The sequence below is a fragment of the Buteo buteo genome, chromosome 6 (assembly GCF_964188355.1).
Source record: "Buteo buteo chromosome 6, bButBut1.hap1.1, whole genome shotgun sequence".
In the NCBI taxonomy this organism is placed as follows: domain Eukaryota; kingdom Metazoa; phylum Chordata; class Aves; order Accipitriformes; family Accipitridae; genus Buteo; species Buteo buteo.
This window is the reverse complement of record NC_134176.1, coordinates 37264907-37283002: the sequence shown is the minus strand read 5'-3', so window position 1 is coordinate 37283002 and position 18096 is coordinate 37264907. Positions and strand designations below refer to the sequence as shown.

The 18096-nt window shown below is 38.3% G+C and overlaps 1 protein-coding gene across 9 annotated transcripts in view; it reads right to left on the bottom strand.

Annotated features, from left to right (window-relative positions):
* The window catches only part of GPHN (gephyrin), a 312554-nt gene that overhangs the window by 126786 nt on the left and 167672 nt on the right, over positions 1-18096 (bottom strand). For 2 of the 9 annotated variants that reach the window (XM_075030425.1, XM_075030431.1), the window contains exon 5: positions 13550-13588. The exons of the other annotated variants lie outside the window; for them this stretch is intronic. In XM_075030425.1, coding sequence (XP_074886526.1) covers positions 13550-13588 — 39 coding nt within the window. The remainder of the gene's footprint in view (positions 1-13549; positions 13589-18096) is intronic. 9 annotated transcript variants of the gene reach the window in all.

Genomic DNA, 18096 nt, shown 5'->3' with positions numbered 1-18096 from the left:
TACTAGCATTGTTTTCCCTTCCTTTTCTGTCCTATTAAAGTGTCTTTAACTCAACCCACGAGTTTTACCTTTTTTCCCCCCGATTCTCTCCCCCATCCTACTGCAGGGGGTAGTGAGCGAGTGGCTGCATGGTGCTTAATTGCCAGCTGGGGTTAAACCATGACAGTGTCAGGCTGCAGGGGAACCAGGGAGAGAGACAATGGGACTAAAATAAAATGGTAGTTTCTACTCCAGAGTGGAGAAGTAGACATTAACAATTAAATAAAAATTTCGTGGAACTATTCGGGACTTAATAACAACGTCTGTGAGAGCAGTTCTTCTTCTATTTCATTGCTATATGAATAAATGCAATTTATTTTAAAACACATTTTTTATTGTTTTCAAAGTGCCTTTTTATTGGAGTTAGGGCATTATGTTCCCAAACCAACTGATATATTTTTAGATATCTTTGACGTAGTTGTGGTTGCTTAACAGATGGCTCATTGCCAATTGGTTTCACAGAGTTCTCTGCTGCTTCACTGCCTTTCTTTGCCTCCATAGAAATTATGTTAGTTCAGCTCCTAACCTGTGGAAGCCCTCCCAGTCAGCGTCTGGAGGATAAAGCCACTGCAGACTGATTTAATTAAAAGATGCAAGTCGCAGAAGGCAAAGGCAGGGACTGGGAGAATGAAGAACTGGTCACTGTAGAAGAAGATCAGGCTCAAGACCATTTAAGGAACCTGAAGGTGCACAAGTCCATGGGACCTGATGAGGTGCATCCGCAGGTCCTGAGGGAACTGGCGGATGAAGTGGCTAAGCCATTATCCATCATACTTGAGAAGTCATGGCAGTCCGGGGAAGTTCCCACTGACTGGAAAAGGGGAAACATAACTCCCATTTTTAACGAGGGAAAAAAGGAAGGCCTGGGGAACTACAGGCCAGTCAGTCTCACCTCTGTGCCTGGCAAGATCATGGAGCAGATCCTCCTGGAAACTTTGCTAAGGCCCCTGGAAAATAAGGAGGTGATTGGTGACAGTCAACATGGCTTCACTAAGGGCAAATCGTGCCTGAGAAATCTGGTGGCCTTCTACGATGGGGTTACAGCGTTGGTGGATAAGGGAAGAGCAACAGATGTCATCTACCTGGACTTGTGCAAAGCATTTGATGCTGTCCTGCATGACATCCTTGTCTCTAAATCAGAGATACATGGATTTGACGGATGGGCCACTGGGTGGATAAGGAATTGGCTGGGTGGTCACAGTCAAAAAGTTGTGGTCAATGGCTTGATGGTTGAATGGAGACCAGTGATGAGTGGTGTTCCTCAGGGGTTGATATTGGGACCAGCACTGTTTAACATCTTTGTTGGTGACGTGGACAGTGGGATTGAATGCTCCCTCACAAAGTTTGCTGATGACCCCAAGCTCAGTGGTGCGGTCGACACGCTGGAGGGAAGGGATGCCATCCAGAAGGACCTTGACAGGCTTGAGAGGTGGGCCCAAACAAACCTCATGAGGTTCAACAAGGCCAAGAGCAAGGTCCTGCACATGGGTCAGGGTAATCCCAAGCACAACTACAACAGGCTGGGCAATGAGGGGATTGAGAGCAGCCCTGAGCAGAAGGACTTGGGGGTATTAGTGGACAAAAACCTGAATATGAGCCAGCAATGTGCACTTGCAGCCCAGAAAGCCAATCGCATTCTGGGCTGCATCAAAAGAAGTGCAGCTAGCAGGTTGAGGGAGGCGATTCTCCCCCTCCGCACCGCTCTCGTGAGACCCCAGCTGGAGGACTGTGTTCAGCTCTGGGGCCCCCAACATAAGAAAGACATGGATTTGCTTGAGCGGGTCCAGAGGAGGGCCATGAAGATGATCAGAGGGATGGAACACCTCCCCTTTGAGGACAGCCTGAGAGAGTTGAGGTTGCTTAGCCTGGAGAAGAGAAGGCTCCAGGGAGACCTTATAGCAGCCTGTAGCCTTACAGGGGGCTGACAAGAAAGCTGGAGAGTGACTTTTTACAGGGGCATGTAGTGATAGGATGAGGGGTAATTTTTTTAAAGTGAAAGATGGTAGATTTAGATTAGCTATAAGGAAGAAATTCTTTACTGTGAGGGTGTTGAGGCACTGGAACAGGTTGCCCAGAGAAGGTGTGGATGCCACATCCCTGCAAGTGTTCAAGGCCAGGTTGGATGGGGCTGTGAGCAACCTGGTCTAGTGGAAGGTGTCCCTGCCCATGGGAGTGGTGTTGGAACTAGATGATCTTTAAGGTGCCTTCCAACCCAAACCATTCTATGATTCTGTGGTGACCTAGGACTACTCTTCTTGAAATGTTCAGAAACTCCTTGTCTTTGTCTTTCAGGTATTAAGCATAGCAAAGTTTGACCTCAATAGTAAGTAATGATCTGAGACGTTTCATGTACTCTTCAGCAGTTTTGGGATGGTAATACAGTTTTATCTCTTCAACTAAAATGCAAATATGAGACTATGAAGTCATAATAAATTCGATTAAATTAAGATGACTGAGACTGCCTCTGTTGAAAATATTATTTCTGTTGAAAAAGTTAAAATCTATGACTCTGCATAGCATATCATAAAGCTATTTATGCAAATTCATAGACAAATTTCCTGATAATTTATATTTAACAGATTATAGAATTAGCATAGATAGCATTTTATTACCTATTTGAACTTTCCATTGAAAGCAGAAGTTCTGGAAGGGTCTAACCAAAGAAATACCTATATACGCTCTGCAACAGAGCTCACAGACCACAGTCAAACCTCAGAGGGCTGGACAAAGAACTACAGAGACAGATCAGTCAAATAGGCAAGAAAAATGTCAGTCACGTCTGTCAACCAGTTGTTTAAGAAGTGCATACTTTAGGAACAAAAATTGCATCTCTCAGCTTGGAGATGAGATACCTTCTTCAAGGTTATTCAGTATACCTCTGATGGAGATAACATGTGTGCCTGTAATTTCTATTCACAAGTCAGCTATTTCAGCTTATTGTCTACTTCCCTACTCTTATGTTGCAGGGGAGAAAACAGAGCTTACATGGAGGTAGACTGATCAGAGCTTCTCACCTAAAAACCACTTATCTATTTCTTCTCTTAGTACAATAAGAAATACAGGTTGCAGCAGCTGCTTTCTTTCAATACACTGAAAAGTTTTTGGATAAGGATCTGTTTTGAGTCACTCATTCTCACCATCATGCTGTCTTTCCTTTAATTTTTCTTATTCCATGCCCCCAATAACCTGTGTGATGATATTCTGTGTCTTTTTTATCAATGGAAGGCTTGACAGGAACCGTGCTCTCTGACGTTCTCCAAAATCAAATTTCTTTGGCAATTGCTCAGTTAATTTGACAAATGGATAAAACCATTCACATATGCTATTGCTGCAAAGCAACCAAAGTCAAGCAGGTTTGTAGAAGCCTCTCAACTTGTCATCAAAATTATTATCTTTCTAACAATATAGTGGCCCTAACACATCATTGGGGTGCTGCAGCTAGAGATACACTATGCAATGGCTGTCCTTTCACATGTATGCAGTTATGATTATCACTAACTTCTTGATGTCAAGTAGTTGTCACAGATCCATGTAAGTCAAGATCAGCCTGCATCCAGAGGGCAATGAATAGCTGCTTCTGGACAGGGTGGATCCCAGAAGTAGGTGTTTGCTGTCATTCTAGAGCTTTTGACAGATTCATACCCACAACAATAAATTTCCTCAACAATAAGTTATCCATGAGTGCTAATGATGTGGGCCTGTAAAAACTCAATGGTTTTATAGTCCCAGAGTAGTGGAGATTAACTGACATTAGGCTAAAGTAAGCACCAATCACTATGTGTGGGATCACAGGACAGACGTGGTGGTTAGGTAGTAATCTGGTCAATGCTGCCCCTGATGCGTGTGTTTGTTCCTCCTCATGAAGTGACCATCCAGGCTTCTGTCAATTTTAATGTACAGTAAGAAACTCAGCCTGAGTTTGGTGAGTCTCTGTTTTGATGTTCTTGTTGGGTCTTTTTGATGTTAAATGCAGCTATGTGTGTCAGACACACTTACATGCTGAGCGCTCTCCCACACTTTTATAGAATTATTTTACATAAAATAAAAAAAAATATTTCTACACATATTAGGGTGGCTTAGTCTATCACCTTTCCTTCTTATCAGTGGTGAGCTTGCTACATAATCCTCCAATAACTGACCTGACTACATGTTCTTTTTCATTTTCTTCTCCCAACTCAAATCTACAAACAGCCAAAGGTGGATGAAACCCTGATTAATGTAGCCAACTAAAGCCAAACTCTACAAGCTGGTGTATCTGCACGCACCAATAACGCATTTCCACTGACAATAATTCTGCAGCACAAGAATGCTGATTTGAAGTTTGCTTGCATTCTCAGTATATTGGCAGTGACTCTGCTGCCACCAAGATCCCAAACATCACAGAATGACTCTACAGAATTTTTCAGGGTGAGGAACAAAAGTGTCACAGCAATAACTGCTGTTAGATTAGATTAAATACAGACTCTGTTTTATCTACTTCCCCCCATATCCATGATTCCCTCTGCCCACAACTTGCCCCCTCCAAATTCCCTTGCTCTCTTCACTGGGATTCATCAAACTGTTTATTGTAACCTAATGCCTATGGCATGAGACTCAGAGGTCAGGAGCTAATTCAATGTCCTTCTTGTTTATAAATCAATATCAGGAAACGATTCTATCAGTACAATTCCACTGTGTATATGACCGTAAAAACCAACTAGCTGGTAGAGGTATCTCTGACAATACTCAACGACTTATACATGATCAAGCCATGAATATATTTAATTTTTAATAGTTGGACTCCAATGATAGTTATTTTTTTAAACAAAGAATTACCTAAGTGTATAGTAGTTAACAAAGATTTCAGTGTTTATTCCAACTTTCCTTAAAAGAGCTTGTTTTCTTCAACTGAAATCAAACTAATCAAAAGATATACTTCATAACACTCAGTTTCATTTTTATGTACAGCTTGCAAAACATTTTGGGGAGGATGCTTCACATTTTTATACACAATAAAGAAGCTGAAAATGTAAACGAATATACTAGAGAAAGCAACACTGTGGAATTTCTAACTTGTTCCTGCACCTCACTAGGTTTGTATCTAAGTTTTGAGTTAAACGTGGTTGCATGTGATTTACATAAACTTCATAGATCAGTGGTTTGCCTGCCCCATTTGTGTAATAGAAATGTTACTGAAATTGATGCATCTGGGCAACCAAACCACGTGCATCTTCTAAATATCACTTCTAATATATATTAAGCATATAATAATAATAATTATTATTATTATTAAAATCCTGATTGCTAAACAAAGTTTTAAGATAGTAGATATGTATAAAATATTTATGCCATACAAACTGATCTTAATTTTATGATACTGCCCACCCCCTTACACTGTCATAAAACCAGTAGAACAATCATTTTCAGAAACAGTTAACCAAACAAAAAAAATGCTTACTAAATGCTTTTCTGCACTATGAGGAATGCATTTAGGCTCTATGAAGATGTGTGCAGCCCACCAGATGCAGTATGTTACAGCTGTATAATGGCTTCTGCTAAGCCAGTGTCAAAAGGCAGAGTATTTGCAAAGGTGGAGAGGTCAGGAGGATTAGCTTGTTAAAACAACAGCTGCAAACAAGCCACTGCACTTGCATACAAAGAAGGGTCAGGTGCCTACTTCCTTTTTCAGACCTCTTTTGCATGTGCAAGCTGCTGTGCTTCCCACTGCAACTCCACTTCATGTAAGAATGAATCCCTTGCTGTTCAATAAAAGTACTACAGCTGAAGACTGGCTGGTAAAGGTAGTGACACCATTCTGCTATTACAAAAACACTGTTAAAGTTTTATCTATTGATCGTTATTATTCTTGTAAGTTTTCCCTCAGTTACTCCAAACTGCTTTATATTTAATATAAAATATAAAACTCTATGCAATCCAGCACAATTTTTGCAAAATTCTTTAAAAATTTAAGAAGTGGAACAAACCCTTTTGTTTTGTTGTCTGAAAATCACAGAACCATACAGCAGAAATGAGGGAAATGAGTATCAATCAGAATATCTACAATACCACAATAAGAGTATCAATAAGAATTCTACAATTAATGCAACCCACAATGTAATGCGCTTTAACTAACGGTATAGTAACTAGGGAGCACTGTCTCATTAAAGCAATACCCTGTACAGTGCTTCTGGTTATGTGTACTATCTTCTAGACTTTGTATCTATACCAACGGGGAGTCAGAGTACAGTTAGCTTCATTTCATACAAAACTAGTGCCAAACTTGGATTCTTTATACATAGGGGAGGAGGCGGGGGGTAGTATATTAAGCAATGAAGTCTAGAACTACATAAGAGAAACAAACCTGTTACTTTTGCTTAGTTGTGATATTAGTATCACAGGAAAAGACACTGTTCCTTAGAGATCCTCATCAGTACACACAGAGAATGAGGCCACCAGGTAGAAATGTACGCTGTTTTCTCTTAAGAACTTGCCCAGTCTCTTGGGCAGTGAAAAAACTGAAAGTTTTTATTTGCAATTTCACTTCTCTAAATATTTTGCAATGCTTTAGCTCCAATGCATTTGCTACTGAGATTGAGATGTGGAACTCATTTCTTTTGAGAATGTTGTATGTTGTTTCCTATCATTTGCTACCTTCTGCCAAGAGCAAATATTGCATATGAAATATTTGTACTTCTAAAACTCCAGTCAGTTTCTGCCACAGGTAAAGTAGCTCCTCCAAACAATTTCAGATCTCAAATCATCAATGTTGAAGATTAAAAACCCCCACTTTCCTAAAATACACTTTCTACACTACAAAGGATGGATTACTGAGTAATAATTTTTCAATAATATACCACGGCAATACTAGAATTACAAAAAGTAGTTTACTTTCGCTTAAGATTCCCTTACACAGAATCTCTACTCCCTAAGTAAATGATAAAGCACCTCTAATAACAACAGCTTTGAAGTACTTCTGCCATAACCTAAAAACTCAGAGAAAGGATTCTTTCATGAGATCCAGTGACGCAATTCATGTGATCAGAGTCTGAACAGTTGTCAATCTAGGCACACACGAATGATGCTTTCATTGGAACTGAACAACTGAACAGATTTTGAAAGCCAAAGTGACCTACTGTGCATTCTGTCAAACAATTTCCTATACAGGATTATTTAACTCGTGGCACAAATCACATTTTTTTTTCTCCAAGATTGTCATGGAAACAATTGTATGAAAAGGTTTCTCAATGGGAAGATGAAAAGTACTTTGCTGAGACTGCTGCAGCACAGAGCACTGAAATGGAAGACAGCAAAATTCCTAATCTACACTGAATGAGTAGTATTAAATATATCAAGTTTACCTTTTCCTCTGGAATTTGATTTGACTATTTAATTGATGGTTTACAATACTTAATAATAGTTAACAATATAACAAAATCCAGTGTAAACCATTTTCCCTTTATTTCACTGTTCCTAAGATCTTTTCAATACATGTTTCTGTATCCAAAACATCAGTTTCTTCCAGTTTTAGAAGACGTTACAGTATCTTTCATGCACTAGCTAAAACCAGTTCAATCATTTATTGACACTACTCGGCTGTGACAGAGTAATGCTTTCACATTAATGCAACTTTGCATCGTACAGACAAATTCTGTCAGTTTACTTCCTAACTGCCCAACTCTTAACTTCGAAACCCTGAAGTTCTTATAATGTAGGCACCTTTTCATTAATATAGATATAGCAACATAGGTATATAAGCACCTCCCCTCACATACACTTCTGCTGTGCTTGAAGCAGCAGACCATGTTGTGCAGAAAAATCTTGTTGCTTTTTAATAAAATTCACTCTGTCCAAACTTTTTCAGCAGATTGATTTTTATACTAGCAGTGTGTAAGTGGATCACTGAGAAAAGTGGTAGCTTTCAACAACTGGTAAGGCAGAAGAGATTCTTAGATAGGCACAGGGAACAAGTTAGTTCTTCCTCTGTGTAATTAAAATGCACACAGGACTGCACTCTTGCAATAAATGGTAAGCAGCTCACTACCACAGCAATGTGTTCACACTCAAAGAGAACAGCAACTACAAACATCATAGCTCTAAGCAGCTTAACTTAAGTAAAAAATCAGACAGCAGTATTTCTATATAATGTATATGGATAATGGAAGACTAATTCAGAATAACATAGAAATCATATGCACCTAATGTTAGCTGCTCAATACTATGTGTCTGATTAAACGAATTAAATAAAAACCCCTTCATTTTAAAAAAGCTAACAAGGAAAAGAAATAAAGCCACAAAACATTTATGGGGAAAATATTAAGCTGTCTTAATGTGACAAGCTATTAATTCAGAAAAAACCCACAAGTCCCAGCTAGGTTAGTAAATCCATCCTTGTTATGCTTAAAAAAGTCAAAAGAAAACTCTACAGTTACAGACTCCCCCTTGCCTGCAAAGAGCGATGATGAGTTGATAGCAGCTGCTCATTAAGATGCTGCAGGAAACAAAATCCCTAGGAGACAGACATCTAAAGGAACTTTGTGCTCTTCTCTGTTCTTCTCATTCAGGAACCACCAATGCTGAACAGTAGAAATCAGTAAAACTTGCATGAATTGTAGAAGAGTTTGAGAGAGATTGTGGTTTTAGGCCTTGCTCTTCATGGATTAATTCTGTATACCACTGGATACATAAGCACTATTTGGTTTGAAAGGAAGAACTGGTCAACTTGTAGAAAAAGTGGCAATAACCCAATCATTTTTGACTCTTCAGAAGGGAGCTGTAGCCCAAAAACTCAGACAAAGAAATGGCACAATGTGTAGGTTTCATTCAGCTTTGAAATCTGCAAAATCTGCCACTTGAGTGATGCACATGACTGCAACACTACACAAAATAAAGCTTATTTCCTAAATACTACAGTCTATCTGCAAAAAAGATTAGAAGAAAAAGCCTAATTAAGGTGTACAAATATTTCCTGAAAGCCAACAGCGAGGGTGGAAAAGATTATTTAGTATTGCTGTGATGTATTATGAGAGCAGTAAAGGACTAATCAAACAGACGTTTAGGTGCAGTCTCAGAAAAAATTTCTGAACCATAACATCTATCTGACTTCATCAAATTACCAAGTGAAAGAAGCTTCAGTTTCAAACTCTAAAACCTGGCCGGGCAGAACAACAGAAAAATATACTGGGGGGAACAATTCTGCAAGTCATTGAAGGATGGATGACTGGGGTTTCTTCCATGTATAAACTCAGTGAATGTATCAGTTTAATTTACCAAGGAAATTCACTAACTTCAACCCATGGATATTATCTTAACAAGGAATCAGTTAAAACTGGACTATCAGTTAAAACCACGTAAACACCCTTTCCTAGCCTTTACTCCAAAGGACGTTTTAAGAAAAGGCAATGCAGAGGATGGAGTGTTTAAATCTTCCCAAATATATTAATCAGAATAAAAGAAAAAATCATGGGTTATAAATTCCAATGCTCAGAAGTAATCAATGTAAAAACAGTATCGTCTTGCTTCTTACATCTGCTTTGTGTATCTATCTCTGCATTTTTCCAACAAAAGCTATTTACCCACTAACTAAAGAGATAACAGTAGAGAGACACTGGAGCTTACTTGGAATCAATATACCTTCAAGCAAATTGTTACATGAGTTATGACAGCAAAAGCCTTCATCACTGATGACAATGCATAAACCAAAAGGCATGTATGTTCTTTAGCACAAAATGTATCATCTGAGGCATTCTTGTCTAAAATTAGCAAAGTAATTTTTTCAAACTGGATCCAGAAGCAACATACAGACATAATAAAATCTGAATTCCAAGCTGGTATGAGTCACTGTCAGACACATTATTCTTAAAAGAATGGAAAACTTCAACTGAAACTGAAAGCAGTGATTAAGTGGATCAGGGCAGTGGAACACCTTCTGGAAATCCCAAGGGTAGCAAAATAATTATATACCTGTCTTTCTTTTTGAGAGCAAAAGACCTGTCTATATTAGTTAGGAATTTGTTTTCTTTTCAGAAACAACTGAAGAAATTAGCTGCTTAGATGCTACAATGCTGACTATCATCAGAAAGGATACCTTTAGAAAACAGAGAAGTATAAAGAAAGCAAACTGTAAAAATTTTAATGAAATTTAAATAGTGCATTGAAGTGAGAAGAGGATATATGAAAAACACTCTCCTGACAAATAATTTGTAGGATTTAGACACAGTAGTTCAGGAAATGACTATGAGAAATGTAACAAGTTTTTTTATCAAAGATAATAAGGAAGGAAAAGAGTCTAACGAGGAAATAAAACTGAGATACAATTAGGCTGGAAACAGGAAATTTAGTTATCCTGGAAAGGGGAACTATAGCTGGGAAGACTTGTAGCTCTTCATGACTCTTCCAGAAGCTAGTATTTTGTTGAAAAGCGCACAGGATAGACTAAAGAATACCTTAAAAAAAAAAAAACCAAACCAAAACAAATTAAAAAAAAATTAAAAAAAAAAAGACACAATAATGTTGTATTTCATTGTTCCCGGGATTTGATAGATATGATGTTATTCCCAGGGCTTTGTGTGCAAATTTTTCATTGTTTCTTTAATGAAAATTTTACTCATTTATAAGACAAAAACTACAGTGTATTCTTTCAACTTAACACAGGGTTTTTTTTATCTGATTAAAATATTGTACCATAATTTGATCAGATGTGAGATGGAAAACTGATTTACCTGGATATTCTACAGTGAAGCTGTCTGAGACAGCACTGTACCAAGTCTCTGGTAGGTATAATTTTCAACCAAGAAAATTCCATACATTCAAGAAAAAGCATTGTGTTTATTTTCCTCCAGTTTCTGATTCTTTTTGGCATTTAAAGTTTATATAACCTGAATATCATTTGAAAACTAGCATTTTTTCTGATATAATATTGATTTTTTAAAACTATATTAAAAATAACTTATCTGATACATGGAAAAATGACTTATGGTTCTTGGGATAAGAAGTGAGTTCCAGCAGCGTCCTGAAGCCCTGCAATGCTAGACTGAATATATCTCCTCCCTTTCCAGCATTGGATGTCACTTCTCAAACAACAGCCTAGGGAAGCAGCAAAGTTAACACTGGGAGTTAAAGCTTGGATAAAGTGAATTGCCACTGAGATCTGTTCTTGTCACCAGACCCCTCAACAGCGTGAAGCTGGTGGGAAGTGAGAGACTGCCAGCCTACTGTTTTTAAGAGTTTACAAAGTTGTGAAAAAAATATGCTTGGAGAAGCAAGGGAGGGTTGGAAAGGCTGAGAACAGAAAGGACAGGAGAGCCTAGGAGACCGTAAGGGAGTAAAGGTGGACATTTGTGTCCTCCAGTTCGTCAGAGCAGAATATAAGTTTACTGAATTTCTAGAGGTTAATGTGAAAACTGGGAGAAGGTTCCTACTGGCTCTTACTCAGAACACTGCTGTACTGGGAGTCGTCCTCCACAGTGGCAAGCTGGTGTCAGGAGCATGGGAGCAATGTGCTGCCCCACCGCCCCGATTCAACAGCTGGTCTTGCACAGGTGGAAGAGGCTACTGACTCAAGGGACGCTGCCCTGCCTGTATGAGTAGACATCATTTTGTGTATTTAGGGTATCTCTGAACATAGCAAAAGTAGTAATAACATACCTGGAGAGATTAAAAGCTAAAGTTAAAAGACTATAACATACAATTTTAAGTGTAGAAAGAATCTATTAAGAAATTACGACAGGGTTCATTATGACAGAATATTCTCTCCAGTTCCTAGTTGGTACTGGATTCAAAAGCATAATTTAAACCACACACACTCATAAACTAGAAACTGTGGCAGAGCTAGGAAAAGAGAGGTCAAGTAAGTTGAATTAAAAGAAGGGGCAGGACATTCTGCTTCTTACTCTAAGCTAAAACAATGATTTATTCCCTTACTATGGATCTTACAGATGTAGTCATTCCTTGTTCTTAATCTGTGAGGGAGTGACGAAAGGTTTCTGTAAACTGGCAATTGACCATCCTCCCAGTACAGAAAGAGTAGGAAGCAGCAACTAGGACACACTGCGGTTTGGTAATACTGTACTGATCCAATGGCTTTGTTAGATTAGCTGCAACCTTGTGTTTTAAATTAAAAGATTTGCAAAATTTCTTGTTTAGCTCCTTTGATCCACTGTGTTTACTGAACATAGCTCTACATTCAAACCTTAATCTTTCTGAGCCTCAGCAATGGGTTGGTTTTTTCCCCTGTTATTACCTACCTTCCATGGATTCTGCAAATTACCATAAGTAATTTTAGTGATGTGTTTTAGTACTTAATTACTACCGAATTTAATATTGAATACAGTATTACTGAACAGTACCTACCAAATGAAGTGATGGAAGCAGACTAAATACAATTCAGCTTTTTTTTTTTTTTTTTGTAAGGAGGGAAAGGGTTTTGAGCAGTTCTATGAAAAAGCTGGATGCTGGTACTGAGATCAGTTTTTGCCTGGTATGTTGAACTGAATCAGATCATGAAGAAGCCAGACGGTATTTTTTCCCCATTCCTTGCAATTCTTCTTAATTTTTTCAGACTTATGCATATTTAGAAATAAAATCTAGGCAGGTGGGCAGGACAATATGATAGAAATGCCAGGCATAAAAGCAAGTGGACAGGACAGCAAAAGAGCAAGTATCGGTGAGTAAGCAGACTCAAAGAGCAGCAGGGGGACACTATATTCAAGGATCAGGTGAAAAGGCAGGAGGAAAATGCCAGACATTCAGCAAGTCGATAAAGCAGTACCAAACAGTCAGCAGGTGTGCCAAGCAGCAGAAGAGCAATTCCGCAAAGTCAGCAGATGCACTCAGCAGGAAGGTGATGCCAGGCACTCGGAGCAGGAGACAGGGCAGCGGAAGGCCAATGCCCATGTGCAATCAGATCGAAAGGACAATAAGGAGGCGATACATGCCGTTCAACAGATGGACAGGGCAGTAGGTAGTCAGTGTCAAGCAATTAGCTGGTCAAGAGGCAATGCCAGACAGTCAGGCAAAGGGCCAAGATTTCAGGAGGACAACGCCACACAGCCAGCAGGTAGAGAGAATAAAAGAGAGTAGTGAATGCCAGGCAGTCCCCAGACAGGCAAGGCAGCAAAAGACCAAAGCCCATGAATAATCAGATGCGACTGTCAGCAAGGACAAAACATAAGCCTGCCAACCAATTGGCAGGGCAGCAGGGTGGCAGTGCTTTTTCAATAACTTAGGATACCATGAGTGAAACAGTCTCAAGAATCTAGATGCTCACCCTCTGGTAATATCATTAGATCAGAGTGAACCATGAAAATCCACAGGAGAATAGCACACAAATGGAAACAGCAGATGAGTCTGACCCTAGCACTTGGGGAGGCCATGGGACCTTCCTATAAAACAAAAATATGAGAATCCACAAGAAAATCAAACAAATGGGAAAAATGTGTCTAAAATCTGTTTCTGATGATGATTAAAAAAGCAAAAAAATACTAGCAAAGAATTAGTTTGGAAATGATTGGGTGGGATTGAAGATGTTGCTTACCCCTCTCTGGAGCCCACATAATGGGAATGTTGGGAATTTCTGCAGCAGAAAAACAGAAGAGAAAAGGGATTTCTGACTCCCAGTTCAAGGAAAGCATGTCAATTTAGGACTGGGTAATCTCTTTGGGCAAAAAATAAAAATTCAATTGAATCTTTGCCCATCCCCAGATACATGCCTTTATTGAGGTTTGCAAAAAACTTAAGAAGCCCACATCACTTTCACCTCATGACATCCCACCCTTATTCCCCAAAACCACACTTACCTCTAGCACAAGGTGTATAAGAGGGGAAAGGGGATGTTCTTGTGAGCTCATTCCCACATCCACTGCAAAATAGCTTGTGAAGATGAACAGGAGTACCCATTAGCCACTGCCGGCCATTTGTGAGATAAACTGAAGAAGTCATTAACTGTTACTCATCACTAGTGTAGACTGGTGTTTGAATTTGGCTTACATACACCCACATTCTAACGAAAAGAATTAGTCTCATGACTCTTCTGGGGTAACCCTCTTCTATGACAAGAGTTGCAAAACTGCGAAACTTATCAACACCTTTTTTTACCTTGAATCTCCTCTTCTCTTTAACTTAAGCACTCTGTTATTAAACATGGTTGTTTTTTTAAACAAATTAAACCATGTTTCAGAAATCTTAGCTGCTGCTTTATTTCAGAAACATGTAAGGAACTCTGGTATATAAGAACTGAGAAAATCCCAGCAGTAATAAAATCCAGTAATTTAACTTGTTTGTCATTTCAGTCATGAGTCTTTTTATTCAGTAAGTATCTTCCTAGCAACTAAAAGTCAACTGACCAAGAATCAAACCTTACTATTTCTGTCCTCTTAGAAGTCCACATCGTGTGTGTACTTATCTGTCTGTGCTTTAACTTCTTAGTGGTAACACTGAAAACCTACATGTCACTTTGATAAGGCAATAATATGCAACAAGAAGGCAACTCTTCCCTCTCCTGCAAACTGTAGAGAACCTTAGACACAATAAAGGAATCATTAGTTCTGCTGTACACTGCTGAATCAGGATTTGGAAAGGTCACAGAGACAGAATCCATATGCACTTGCCATGTACTCATTCACAACAAAGCTTTTAAGGAATACAGTAGTAATAGGCTAAGCTGACAGAACATACTGATCCTCTGGGGTATCAGCCACTCATTCTCCTTCTAGCTGAGCAAGGCACAGGAATAATAGAGGTTAATATAACTTCAAATTTAGAAATTGGGGTGATAGAACAGGAATTTCTTCCATACCCAAACTTTCCTGTATCAAACACTACTATTTGGGCTTAGAACAAAATGGCAGGAAATTTAGGCAGAGGAGACCAAGAGATTTCCACCATATGATTTGTAATGGCATAAACCAACCAGGAATAGCACACACTGGCTGAACCAGAGCAGGTATTAATACTGTAGAGTACTTAGAGCATGCATTGGCAGCTTTATAAAATCCTGTAATTTTGTGGCCAGCAGCAACTACAGTTAGCTGCACCACATCAAAAACAAAATTGCTAGCATTTCCTCTCCAAAGGGAGATCTTTCAAGGCTCAATGAAAATGAACTATGACAAACTGATCTCAGCGAACCATAAGAAAATATTTATTTGTGCAGGAAAAGATGGACTTTTAAAAACTATTGAAAGTATAGATGTCAATAATAAATAATCAATAGTAAATCATGCACCTCACTATTAATTTGGGTATTCTCATTACAAAAGAATTGGGAAGAAGAATATATGCATGAAGTGACAAGAAACTAAAATATGGTCTAAATTAAGATTAAAAAGTAATTATTTTCTTGTCTGTAACTGATAAGACTTTCATGCCTGAGTGTGACAATAGTCATTTTGGTTTTCTATTCTGGTACTCACACTGAGTCAACATTTTGCTAAAGCTTCACTGCTCCATGTGGTAGCAATTAGCAGAAGCAGGCAAAAGACTAGTTACAATCCTAAGAATAACTGCTGAAGCCAGCTGCTTTCCAAGACCCTTCTAGTTTCTTTCCACTTAGTGGCTGGAAAAGCTCCTACACAGCAGGCAAGGAGCAAATGAGAAATTCTCTACTCTTTAATAAGTATTAGTTTTAATGATCAACTATTTTAATAGTGAGTCACTTTGCTATTCTGGTGTGCTTATGTCAAAAGGACTAACTCGCTCAATTTTTGATACATCTTAAATCCAAACCAGTATTTGCCCTCTAGTTATCATTTCTTTAAGCTGCCTTCACAGAGAAGTCTTCCTAACGTGTCTATACACTTTTTTTGTTAATTTTCTCCATATTAAGCTTTTATTAAACTCTTTGTAATAGACCATGACCTGAAAAAAATTACACATTAAGGGCAAGAATTGCATTATTCCAGGCCTGACAATGTTTTCAAGATTATTTTGCCTTAACCTGATGTTTAATTTTGTTCAATACCCTATTATCTGCTGTAAAGACATGTTTTAATGGAAACTATTTTTAGAAATGCCTAAGAGGAAAAAAATTCAAAAAGTTCCAAATTGAAAATTTCGTTATGCAGAAGTCCTATGGCAGGCATATTTTTCTCTCCCAGTTACAGAAAGGACTGAAAGATCTATCCACTGTTGCGGCTACACTGCTAATAGGAGCCAAGCCAGTTAATTTAAACTAACAGATGTCCATATGAGCTATGGTCCCTACAGTGAAAACACAACTAAAAGGCACCAGTAATACCAACAGGAGAACCTTTTCTTTACTCTAAAAAAAGTAAATTATAATCATATTGTTCTTCTGGGTGTATTTTTGAAAGTATTTGGGATCACTGGGATATGAACCATTTGTCCACCCATAGGATATGCTGAGTCTTCTTCCAACTTCCATTCTGAAATTACTTTGGAATAAAAAACTTAATTGCAAAATTTAAGATAAAAAAGTGAGATTTCCTGGCTCATTGCTATGGCTTAGCTTCTCATTCTATGAAACATTCAAATCCGTTACTGCTGTTTTACTACTGTTTTCTTCTTTTCAACAGAGCTCGCAAATGTTTCATACATGTTTGAAAGAGAAAACAGAACTTCTATTTGCTATTTGAGAGTATTAAGGAAAGCTAAAATAAAGCAAATAAAAGTTGATTCTCAAATGGGCAAAAATACCCAATTGCTTAACAGGAATTCTATTAGTATTATCTTTTGGATATGATGGTCAGATGACTTTACACAGAAGGTTAATACATTAGTTAAAGAATTTAAAAGATATTTGCCCCAGCATCCTCAGCCAATATTATCAGAGTTTTGCATTTCCAAAAAAGAGACAGAGAAGCAATTAATGTAATCTTTTTGGATGCAGGAAACAAAATTGCTTATTTATTAATTTCAGGATCCATTTGATTCAAACTATCTTCTCATTTAACATATACAGAACATAAGGCTACAATAGGTTATCATCTAGTTTGGCCTTCCGCACAGGATAACTCATTAAACGTCATCCATGACTTCTGCATGGAGTACAAGATAACTTGAGTTTTATAAGCCACCTCTCCCACAATCAATTGCTTTTGATTTGACAGAATTAAAATGGAGAATACAGCTCTTCTTTAGGAAATTTGTGTGATTAATCTCTCATTGTTAAACAAAGAAACCAACCCAAACACATAGAAACCTGCCATTATGATGATTTTCTTATTCAACTTGTCTGGTTTGAGCTTCCTATTACCAGCTATTATTAAAATTGTCTTTAGTAGACTAAGCAAGCTGTTGGTACCTTACATTATTATTTCCCAAAGAAAGTACAGGTAAAAAACCAGTGTTCTTTATGATAAACTAAACAGACTGAGTTGTGTAACTCTCACAGAAAGCACCTCTCCTAGCCATCACATTTTTTTTGACCTTTTTCTGTATCCACTGTGACATTTGAAGCTTTTTAAAAAGGGAATGTCAGAAAAACATGCAGCTTTCCATTTTAGACACATCAGTCCCATATACAGAGACAGAAGTATGCTCTGTATTCCTATTCCTTTTTTTCCCTCCCATCTTTATACTTCTCTGTGTTGGGAAATCTAGACAGAAACAAGTTGAGACACATAGATTCTTTTAATCCAGTATCTCAGTTGGATACACAAAGAAACACGTTCAACACTGCTGTTTATGTAGCAGAATATCAAGAATTTACCAAGCCCTCTTTATTTATCAAAATAAGCATTCTTCAGGAAGGCGCTCTCTGCGTATATTTCCTCCTTATTTTGTTTTGGGTTTTTTTTGTGGGGGGTGGGGTGAGGGGCGTCTTTTCTCTTTTTGTGTAACCTCTGATATTCGAGTAAATGGAGCTGAAATGGGATCTGTCTTCCTTCCCTCTCACATTTCTCACTATAGCTGTCCTGGCAGCTCACAGGTGTTTCCATGCAGTGACTGAAGTTGATAGCACAACCAAGCTCTTCATGATGTTGGTGTGTTACCAAGTTTTCCTGAGAGTGCACGTCTTAGCACTTCGTAAGTCACCTAAATCGGTTTGGAATTTCCCAAGACACAGGTACTTCTGTAATCTGACAGTGTACTGTGCAGTGCAAATAATCTGTATACCGCTGC